We start from the raw sequence: 12,063 nt of genomic DNA, 5'->3' as shown, positions 1-12,063 counted from the left end.
ACGATTCGTAACGATAATTTATAAATTTTAATTTATAATTTTGTATTCAAATATTTCTTAGATGATTATCGAGTTTGAATATTCAAATTATAGCTCTTTTATTGCTATGTGAACGGTACAAATTATTCGTAAATCATCAAATTTTGAATTTTCTTACGCAAGAGCGTATTTACATTTTCCATCTCAACGAAACGATAAGGTATTCTCCAATTTTAATTTTCATCCGTCGAATTTTCATCGTGGAAAAATTTTTCCATTTCGGGAATAAGAGTCGAGAAAAAAAATATGTATATAAGGCTTGGACGAAAAGGCTTTGTCGACGATCCTGGCACCACACGTCACTGGAAAGAAACGCCTATTTTCACGCGCATTTTTCTTTCTACCATCGTATTTGTCACCAATTTGTATACCGATCGAAACGGTCCATTAGCGTGGAATTCTAATATCCGTCGATACAATGTGAAAATTTTGTTACTTGACATAACGATTGATTTGTAACGATAGTTTAATTTATAAATGCAATTTTGTATTCGAAATGAAAATACGATTTTGAATATTCGAATTATACCTCTTCCACTGTGATATACAAAATTTCTCATCAATATAACGTATGCCAATTATGATTTGTAATTACGATTTAATTTATAAATGTAATTTTGTGTTCGAATAGTATCGATATTGAATCGAGATTAAATTAACGTTTTTCGAAAATATTTATTTCACAAATGAAAATAATTTTTACCATCTTTAATACTTGTAGCTTCCTCTACGTAGGTGTCAGGATTCTAACGAAGACATTCTTTGCGCGATGATCAGAAAATTCGTCTTCGAACTTTCATTATTTATTAATCCAAGGAGGGGCCGACAAGATTTAATCGTATCACGTGCCGCGTTTTTTCACGTCAACTTCAAGTGGGCGCCCGCAGGATCGCGTCGATAATCGTCAACAATCTCGAATTTCCTGCTAACCCCTATAACACTCGTATTAACGAGAAATTAATTTCGTACGCACCGATCCATGCGTACTTTCTAAACCCCCTCTCTTTCTCTCGTTTGTTGCATCGTAACGTATATATATATCAAATGTACAATCATAAAAATATTAATTTGTGGAATTTTGTTATTTAAATTTAGTTTATTGATCATATTATTGAGGTTATATTTTTTATATTTAAATAAATTTATAATTTTTGAATGAAATATTTATAGAGTTAATTCAATAAAATTTAATTTTTTATTATTGATTATAAATCATTAGTGTTTATTTTCTTAGTAAGAATAATTTGTTCAATAATTATTATTTATAGAATAGATTTAAGTGAATTAAAAATAAATCGATTTTTATATTTAATAATTTTATCTTTAATCTCAATATATATATATATTAATTTCAAATATATCATCAATTATTTTAGCTTGAGATGGTTTAGGTTTAATTTCTTATCGTTTAGTAACTTATTATATAAAAATAAAAGCATTTACTTGAGGAATACGAGGCCGTTCCTTTTCCTAATCCATATATTTTTACAACAAATAAAAAATAACGAAGCGTAAAGGAGCACATTTTATATTTCACGAGTTTCAACGGATCGATATTTCTGATAAATATAAGGGAAAATCTCGAGGAAAATGAACCGAGCAAAGAACTCTTACGAGGATCTATATAATTATCCAAACTACCAATCCCATAGTCGACACCTAAGACTCGAGGAGTAAAGTTTTCATCCTCGAAACTTGCTCCCCTTTCGAGCAAGATTCCGCCAATACTTTCCTCCCCTTTCGTTTTCTCGAAAACAACGGAAAAACTTTGCAAACTTCTCCTTCAAAATCTCCTCCTAAAATACACCCTCCCCTTACATTCTCCGTCTTCTTCGTTTCGACTCGAGTCGAGGGACGAATCGTAATCTGTAATTTTCGAATCGGCCCCCAGAATCGCAAGAATCGCGGCGAGGAGAACGCAGAGCGCGTAGATACGTGACTACTTGTTGCTAACTAAACGGCTGGCCGAGAGAAGGAGGGAAGAGTGGAGAACAATCGCGGCCGCTATAAAGATTTCTCGGCGACGGAGCAATGGCGCAACAACCTTCTCCTCTCTGTCCCAACCGTGCACGTACGCCGCCGTTACCTTTGTTTCCTTATCGATGTGACACGGTAATGCACGCCGGTGATAAATAAAAAGAGCCCGACTCTCGAGTGTATCTTGGCTTAATAGGATCGGATCCAAGCGAATTCTTCGCAAGAATTAATCAAGTTGGAGGAAAATGTATGAATATCGATTTCTCGTTTCGAGAAATTTTATTCCTTTTGCGAATATATTCGGTCAAATTCCAAGAGAGAAAGAGAATTTTGTTTCGCTTCGAAAAATTAGAACAAAAGCCGGTCTCTTGAATGAGTCTGTTGAACATCTGATCCTCTATCAGATATAATTTTTGGCAAGCACGAATTTTTAAAGGAGATGTCAGAAATAAAATAATCAAATAATGGGATGAAAGAAATAAAAATTGGAATACTTTTGTCATCTGCGACGTCCTCTGTAAAAAATGTAAAAGACTTTTTAAATTTAGATTTAAACGCGATTCCACGTTGATATTGGTCGCAGGGCAAATATTTGGCGGCGGTGCGTTTTTCCCCGGAAAATACGGAAACATGATTGGAAATTAAAAAAGAGGGAGAACGGGAGGGTGCGTTTGAAAGATGTCTACGGCGTATATAGGGGTTGCTCGACTCGAGACCGATCGATTCTCGGGCTTCTCCAGCCACCCCAGCCTGAAGCCTCCTTTCCACCCTGGTCAATGTCACGTTGGATTAGAAATCCGCTCTTTTCCTTCCACCCGATCTACAAAATTTTTCGAAATATTTATGTATCTCGTTCTTCTTTTTTAAATAAATAATTATCGTTCAAAATTTTACAAGACTTTCTTAGAAGACTAGATTGCGAAGAAAGGAAGGAACAAAGAGATGCGATTCAAACGAGCAAATATAATAAACTTAAGGGGAGATAAGGGAGATTCACAAATACAAATCGTGTTTACATTTGGAGAAAATTTCTAAGGAATTTAGCTTCTACAAAAGAATAAACCGAGTCACAATTGAAATTACCTCGACTTTTCAACTTGTGATTTATCACAGCTCGAGTGATTCGTAATCGTGCCAATGTCCACGTGAAACGTGTGCTCTAAAAAAAAAAAGAAAAAACAAAGAAGAACTCGTTTTGTGCAATTCGAAACCGTTTCGTGCAACTCTCGTAAGCCGATATTTCGATGAATCAAACGTATAACGATAACCGTTTAAGACGAAAGAACGAAGATCTTGCTTAGCTTAGGATAAAACATTACCTGTTGGATGTGATAAAAGGGATAACGTATCCCCGAGTCGGAATAAGGCTGCAGAGGAGTCGTAGAAAAAGCATTTACGAGCCGGGCTGTATATGGGTCACTAAAAAGTGGTTGTTGAAAGTGGAAAAGTTGTTGAGCGCCGGTGTACATGTACCAGTCGTTGAAGAAAGTAAAAATGATACATATGCATATACTATACGGAGGGAAAAGGGAACTCTCGAGGGAGAGAAGAACACTTTTCGCTGTAAAAATGTAATTTTCAGTTCTATACTACCCTGCATGCAAATTATTCTTTCAAAAAGTATACGGACTACTCTTTTCCGACTTGTGAACTCGGGTTAAATTCGTGCGAGTAATTTTAAAAATTACGAGAGGGCCGAATTTCGAAATTTTAATAATAAATATCACTTTATTACAAATTGTTTTGTGCTAAACTTTCTTTACCTAAAATTACGCTAATACATTATTCGATAAAAATAAAATTATTATTTCAGATCGTGCCAAATCTTGGGCGGATTTTAAAGAATTTAATACTAGCAGGATATTCTCCAGAACGTGATGTATCTGGAGTGTCTTGCACAAGTTGCAACCAATACAGAAATTAATAAAAATGTTGGAAATACAATTCTGTATGAAACTGTATTATCCATTATGGATATAAAATCTTTTTATTAAATAATGGTAAAAACATCCGATATGTTGCTTTGAATACATTATTAAAAACAATTTATGTAGATACAAGTGCAAAGATATCAACAATTTTGGTAATGTTATAATTTTACATTTTTATCATATTAATAATTGAATTTATTTAAAAACATTTTTTATTTTTTAGGAATGTCTAAAAGATCCTGATGCATCAATTAGAAAACGAGCAATAGAGTTTAGTTTTGCACTTGTAAATTCAAATAATATTATTATTGTTATTAAAATATCGGCAAAGAATTCTCGACGAGAGTATTAATCGATCATTCGATCAATTATTGTTAACAACATCTATATAATAATAAGGAGAATGATCTATATAATCGTTACAAATTTCGATTCCTCTTCCAACGCTTATAAAATAAAATCTTCGCGATAATTGTACCAATAATTATCTTCGTCCCTCATCCGTCAGTTCATCGACTAACGATCATCGAAGCTCGATTGATTAACTCGGGCGATTAATCAAATTCCTATTTCGAATCCCTTGATTAATGTCGCTGATCGGCCATCCATCCGAAAACGATTTTCCAACAAATGGCAAAAGCGAAGGGTGACTATGGTTTTTTAATTTTTTCCGGATTATAAAATTTCTGGAAGTGTCGATTATCCTTGCAAAATTATTCAATCGGAACGAACGGTTAGTTATTTCGGGGGAAAATCGAATCTATAAAAATTAATCGAGGAAATTTCACGATTCGTTTATAGGTATTTTATTATTCAAAGGATTAACTTTCGTTAATTTGTTGATTGTTAACACTAACGTGCTTGTACAGAGGGAATGATTCAGATTCTCCTATTATTTTATTTCAAAAAAAAGAAAAAGAAACAGCTAAATTAAAAATTATCAAGGAGGAATAACGAATAAAGAAAAATTTATTTCTCGAAATTATAGTAAGAAATAACTGAAATATACTTGTATTAAATGATTTAAGCAACATTTCAATTTATATATATCCTGTATTCTAGGGATTCTGTTCGAATATCAGATTCCCGTCTAAACCGATACAAATTGTTTCGAGTATATCTCGAATTCCTGTGTTCCTTCGTTTCTGGTTGACACGCCTACAATTCTGGCGGGAATTGAAAGAAACACGGGAAGAAGACAGGAATAATACACGGATATGTATATGCATCGTGTGCGAGCAGCGTACGTTTTCGGCCGTCAAAGAACGCAAAAGCGCAAAGCGATACGTAAGCAGAGAGGAGCCGTGTCGGTATTCGCGACGAGAGGTCGAGAGCAGCGTATCGTTAACGTTAGCGCAAAGCGAACAATAGTGAAACCGCATAATTAAAGTTTTCTCTAAGCTCTTTTCCGAATAATCGCGTTTATCCCCCCTCCAGAACTCGCTTCGAGTCGAATTTAATTCGTGTTTCACGCGATCGAGAATTGGGTTGTTGCGAAAAATAGATGCTCATTCTTTCAGAGAGAAGGCTCGTTGCTTTGGCGAGAAGGCGTGGATCACAGCGAAAAAATATATTATGATATTCGAAGAGAATCTTTCCTCGATAACGAGAGTTTTGTTAGATTGATTTATAATAATTTTCACGCTCGAGAAATGGAAAATGAAATCGTGTTACTCAGATTTCACAGTTAGAATTCTCCAAGCACGTCGATAATTAAAAGCTGGTTACAATCGTGATTACAACATTGATACACTCCGCGCTAATGTCTGTTATGAAAATAAAGAACACGTCATTCGCGTGTCCTTTTTCTTTTTACCTTTTTACCCTCGTTCACGAGAAAGAGGTCGTCTTAATATATCTCTCTGTCGGATAAAGCCCCCCCGAAAAAAAGAAAAAGGGATCAAGTCTTAGAACAAGCAGGTATGACGTGGCAAAAATTATCTCTTCTAAAGCTGATGAGTCATTAATGTATTTTTCAGAGAATGAAAAAGAGAAAAAAATAGTTTATCTTTGTCATCTTTTCTTCTTTTTTTTTAAACCGGTTACCAATTACTTGAAAGTTCAGAGATTGAAATAATTTCGAAGTAGGTTAATATTTCTTGAATGGAAAAAAAAATTAATTTCTCTTTTAATCCTATATTTAAAAAAAAAAAGGAAAAGTTAAAATTCAATATGTTAATTTATGAAATATTCACAAGCATATGCATATAAAATCAGATAATTACAGCTCATGATCATGTTCGTACAAGTATATGCACAAGTTTATATTACCCAATCGTTCCAAGCAACGATTTTATTTCGAAAACTAGAAATTCTGTTCACAAGCATGAACGAACAGTGTGGCGACGAGTTTCGAAACAATCGATAAGAGCCCGCCTTAAGAATTCTCTGGCCACGTACGTCACGCACCTTTCCACGAACGATAAACCTGAAACGAGCGTGTCGTTCAAGTTCGACGAAATCTGCGACAGTGAAACCTGTCGAGAAGTGGTGGGTGTACCACGATCATCCAGAGAATCGGATCTTCCGGTCACTTCCGCTTAGTCAATGATTTCAATGGACGTGGAATTTCACAACGTAATGAAAATTTTAATCGTGATAAAATATTTCAGATCTCTCAAAGGAGATCTCACGTTTTATGGAGGGGGAATATTGAAAATGTTGAATTATTTATTTTTTATTCGCCGTAGATTGGCCAATTACTTGAGCGTTAATGAATCATCAATCGATGAATCAGTGGATGAAAACTTCGTTTCCAAGTTAAAACGAGAATTTTAATCGCAAGATTTATATTTTTTTGATTTCCTCGGAAACCTTCTAGGCTCTAGGTGAATTTTACGAGGAAAATTATATTAGCGAAAGCTAGGGTATTCTTGGCTCGCTAAAAATATTACTCGATTAGTCAACGTTTTAAATTTCCTCGAAAAATTTAATTTCAGAGAATTTACGTTTATACACGTAACTCGGATGAAGAAATTCCAGATTTCGTCAAAAAAATATTTTTAAAAAATCCGTCTTCCCTTTATATTCAATCATATGTAATATGAATTCTTCGAAAAGATCGATATTGTTCCAATAATGATCGACCGGTTTTGCCAGAGAATCTTGCAACAGTGTTTTTTATCGAGTATGCTAAGGATCGAGTAATCACAAGTGAATTCACAAGCGTGGTCGACGTCGATCAAACGAATGATCGAGGAACTGTAGCGATTTCATTTTTCCAATTGGAGCGGAATCGCGAGACGAAAGGCGTTTATTAACAGTGATACTGTTGATACCATTAATAGCATCGATACGTGTGTGGTTGCGGTTACACCGGAATGCACATGTGTTATTTTCGATATGTGATTAGGAATATTCGATAATTGCGCGTGTAAGATAAATGTAGGACGTTTATTATAGAATGTTTTTTTTACATGATTTGAATTGAAATAATTATTCTCGATAAAAAATTATTGGAAATGATTAGAAAAATATGTATGAAAATTTAATGGAAATTATTATAAATTACGTACACTAAATATAATGACAAGATTTATGATAAGAGTATTAGAGTAATTTGAATATTTGGAAAATTATTGGGTATAAATTTGAACATGGATAAAATACAGCAAGAGTTAATGGAGACGTTAAGCTTAATATTTAGATGGGAAAGAAAATTGTATCTGGCATGTTAATGTTAATTACATTGATAGTAATAATAATTATATTATGATTATTACGTGAATGAAGATAAGGATGATTATTTGAAATTGCAAATATAAATTATAATAATAATAGACTGATATTACAAAAAAGAAGACACTATATATATTAAGATATGAATATTAAAAAAATTGTTAAAAAATTATCGCTATTTAAACATAATTGAAACGGTAACCGTCATAAACATGATTAATTTTGTTGAAAAATCCAATTATTCTTTTTTAATCAAATAAAATCCGACATGTTTTAATTAAACAAACATATATTCCCCAGAATAACGATCTAAATAACTTTGTTGCGTGAAGTAACTTCCTTTTTTTATTCTTTAACTGAGAATTCCATTATCACGTATTTGGAATACACAAAATTAAAACCATTACATATCATTCTATATCTTTCGATCTTTTTCCTATTGTTATTAAAAGATAATGTGCATTTTTTTAAATTTTTTTTTAAGATTATATTCAAAATTTTCTATGGGAATCGTTTACTTGAATCTTATTTTTTATAATATTTTTATTCTTATCATTTTTATTAATTACATTTATTAATTAATAAATGTAATTAATTATTATAATTTTGATTTTCATCGATTTGTAAATATAGGAATAGAAAATAATACGAATAATATATAATTGCCTAATAAGATATTCATTGCTATTACTTATGTATCTAGTTTCGTATACGTAAATAAAAAAAAAAATAAACTATTTCGTTATGCCTTCAATGAACATTTTAATTACATATTATACATCGTATCTTATTACGACTAGTTGTAAAACTTGGAATTCTAAATATGTATATTTTATCAAATGAATACGATTCCGTGCAAGTCAAGAAACTGGAAACCCGTTTACTGAAACCCCAGTATGCAATATTATACGTAAGTGACACAAACCGGGATCGTGCGTTCAAAATAATCCGTTGGAATTCGATTAATCGATTTTGCTGATATTATCGATGAACTAACCTGTCATCCGTCGCTAATTACCACTGACGTTTATTACGTTGAAAAGAACTATGGATGTAAGTGTATAATATTGACACAACATGATGTGACATGAGGAACTTTCTGTTCCCACAAGACGATGTTCTTGAACCGGCAACTATGAACCGCAAATATTTGTCTTTTCCACGCCATCTTGACAGGAGTGGCACGCTGCTTCAACATTCTGATAGTATCGTTATAATAGAACACTACTAATACAATTTTCCATTTAATTTAGCGATACTCCTAACGAAATTCGTACATTTTAAACGAAATTTTACAAAACGATCATACCACACTCACGTTTCACAAGATTCGTAACACAAGATTATCCGACGAAGAATTTCACGACCAGAATTTGGCGGTTACTAATGCCTTGAACTTGTCACTGTTAGCAAATCGATATAATCGAACGGTTATGTCTCGCATTTGTAATATACTACGTGAAACTTTCGATAAAAAGTGACGAATTACGTCAACGCGTTTCACAAATTTCTCCATACAGACGAAACGAGTTTATGAAACAAAAAAAAAAAAAAACAGAAGAAGTAGAGCTCAAATTTGTTGAAGTATAGCTTACGCGTCAAGAATTCTTGGAATAGACGTAAGCAAAAAAACTCGCGTGTCACATAAACAGAATGTTCGCTTTTGACCGTGAGCAAAAACACACCGACCGTGTATCGAAAGAAACGGAGTTTCAGGTTGAAGGTTACGTTCGCAATACGAATAAAATAATGGAATAGTAGTATATTCAAATTGTGTTGCTTACCTGATTTAAAGTCGTAGGAATGATGTCAGGGGTCTGTGGTAACATTTTGCCGGTGATCTATGGTCGACTGCCCCTCGAGTCAAAACGATCTTGCAGCACACGCGATCGGTAGCATAATATCCGGACCAAAGAACGGTAGAAAACACCTTGACAAAATATACACAAGGAATCGATCACGAGCGATTCGACACTGATCGTTTATCACTGACCAATTTACGTTAATGCACTACTTAATTACCACCTAATCGTCTTTACGATTTCTTCGATAAAGTAAACTGATCGTTTTAGCGTTCGTCGTTTATGAAAATACCATTGATTTTTTCCGCGACAAAAATTAAGCGCCGAAGCGAAAGAACACTCCCTTTCACCACGGAATCATGCGCGAGACTGACGGGTCCGGGCGGTGTAGCTGAGGCCGAGCATAACCGAACGGTGACGGAAATGACCGAATACCTATCATCCCCCCGAATACGCATACACCATGGTATTTCTGAAATTTAATCGCTATCGACTACCGATGAAGGAATTATCATAGGAATTGCTCCAATTCCTATTGGATATTAATAAATTAACTCTTTTCCGAGAAAAAGATCTCGTTTAACGAGTAAAATTTTTCTTGCGTGCTTCAAGAGCAATCTAATTACATTAAATTTAATTACAATTTAAAAGTTTTACATTGGCATTTTATTTTTTAAAAAATTCTAGATTCGGCGAAATCACGCGAAATATTTATTGGAAAACAAATATAGATAATACGATATAGATTACGTCGATATAGATAAATTCAATTGGTAAATTCAATTTTCTTCTTTTCTTAATTCTTATCTCTTATTATCTATTTTTATTAAATTAATATCGTTCTCTTGATATTATATATCTCTGATATGTTCATCATTAATATTATAAATTATAATATATAATATTATTTCAAATAAAGTTGCATATTATATATTATCTTCGATATTACGTAAGAGTTGATTAACCTAATTATTAATATAACTTATGTAACTTACGTGTATATATATATATATATATATATTTTTTTTTTATTTTACTTGATAAAATTAATAAATTCAACCAATATTAAGAACTCGCATCGAACATACACCAATTAAATATTCTCATTACAAATAAACAAATAAACATCTGAATAATAATTTCCAATGACCATCTACGTAACATTCTAATTCTTCATCTCTTTAATCTCTACTATTTCTCTAATAATATTCCCCATTATTTTTCCTATTCTTCCATTACTCTCCTGTTATTTTCTAACATTCCACGCGGGTTAAGGACAAGAAAACTGTGTCACGTCGTTATTACATTATCGCACAAATGCGCACGTTTCTCACCGTGTCTCACCGTGAAAATAGCCGAGTTCGAGGAATTAAAACGTACTACGGGTCTCCGATCCGATACAACGTGTTGCACGGCAGTTGTTTACCCTACGAAAATACGGCATCATTTCTGAAGGAACAGTTTGGTCCTTCATCAGAAGCTCGTTTGTATTCACTCTGTAATGGTTGCCTCGCAGGACGCATAATAGTCGTATCTAAAGAGTCGCCTTGCAGACGACAAATTCCTTTCTCCGGCCGCTTCGGCCATACATGGAATTTAAACGCCGCTTCCACGAGACGAACCTTTGAAATTCGCGGAAACCTCGTTGAAAGATCAAACACTCGGGCTGACATTATGAGGGGTCGTCCGTTGTGAAAGCGACGGACGAAGCAAAGTGGAAGGACGAGATTAAAACAGGACCATCGGTGAAACAAAAGGGCTCGGTTAAAAATATCGGTTACGTCAACTGGACTCCTCCAAGTTAGTCGGTCGGTTCTGCAATTTACAGAAGCAAATTGTCGCATTTATTTTTCAATTCATCGTAATAATGCTATTCAATTTTTAAATCGTTTCGAACTTCATTGCAAGTTTTGTTGTAAGACAATGATTGTTGTTGCACAAGCACTTTTTTTTATTATGCTTTTCGAGATGTCTAACGTATTTCAGGATTAAATTATTTGAAATTAATCTCTATGTAGTTACGTACGAAAAGCGTATATCTCTTTTTTTAATCTTTATGCTACCGAATGGAAAGTCCATGAACCTTTTTTAAATCCAGCCACACCTGTTTAAAGTGCGATAAGAACGAAGGTTACATCACGAGGTGTATGAGTCAGAGGAATAATTTTTGTTCGACGAATTTTATGGATCGATGTTTCCAAAATGAGTCCTTCGCCGTGGTTAATGTATCGGAAATGAGGATACCTGTTACCGAAAACGATCCATCCAAATTCTCACCCAGACCATTCAATTATAGTTCCTTTGAAATCGACGTTTCTCTCTTTCGTTCAATCGTTCTTTTAACCGTCTCAAGATTATGCGCCACACCGTGGAGAAATTTGTAAATACGATACTTCAAACTTAAAATAATTAAAAGAAATTTTTACGCAGAAAATTTTATCGTCAAAAAAATCAAAAGAAATTATAATCGTTGTTGATATTTTCACCATCGAGGAATTGAGGATAAAATTAAAGAAAAGAAACTCGATTGCAAACTTTTTTCAAACAAAAAAAAATTATTGAACTTTACCGATACCTGTTCCTGGTCTATCCATAACCACTCAAAGTGATCAATCAAAGTCTACAAACTTTCCACT

The 12,063-nt window shown here is 33.5% G+C and overlaps 2 protein-coding genes across 2 annotated transcripts in view; one reads left to right on the top strand and one right to left on the bottom strand.

The window, feature by feature from the left end:
• The window catches only part of LOC107992749 (breast cancer anti-estrogen resistance protein 1), an 89,074-nt gene extending 78,967 nt beyond the window's left edge, over positions 1–10,107 (bottom strand). The window contains exon 1 of the mRNA XM_017048797.3: positions 9,410–10,107. Coding sequence (XP_016904286.1) covers positions 9,410–9,454 — 45 coding nt within the window. The 5' untranslated portion in view covers positions 9,455–10,107. The remainder of the gene's footprint in view (positions 1–9,409) is intronic.
• The window catches only part of LOC107992753 (transcription factor 21), a 30,008-nt gene that overhangs the window by 3,880 nt on the left and 14,065 nt on the right, over positions 1–12,063 (top strand). The gene's annotated exons all lie outside the window — the stretch shown is intronic.

The sequence above is a fragment of the Apis cerana genome, linkage group LG1 (assembly GCF_029169275.1).
Source record: "Apis cerana isolate GH-2021 linkage group LG1, AcerK_1.0, whole genome shotgun sequence".
NCBI classification, from domain to species: domain Eukaryota; kingdom Metazoa; phylum Arthropoda; class Insecta; order Hymenoptera; family Apidae; genus Apis; species Apis cerana.
Note: the sequence above shows the minus strand (reverse complement) of the source record. Positions and strands in the feature narration are given on the sequence as shown.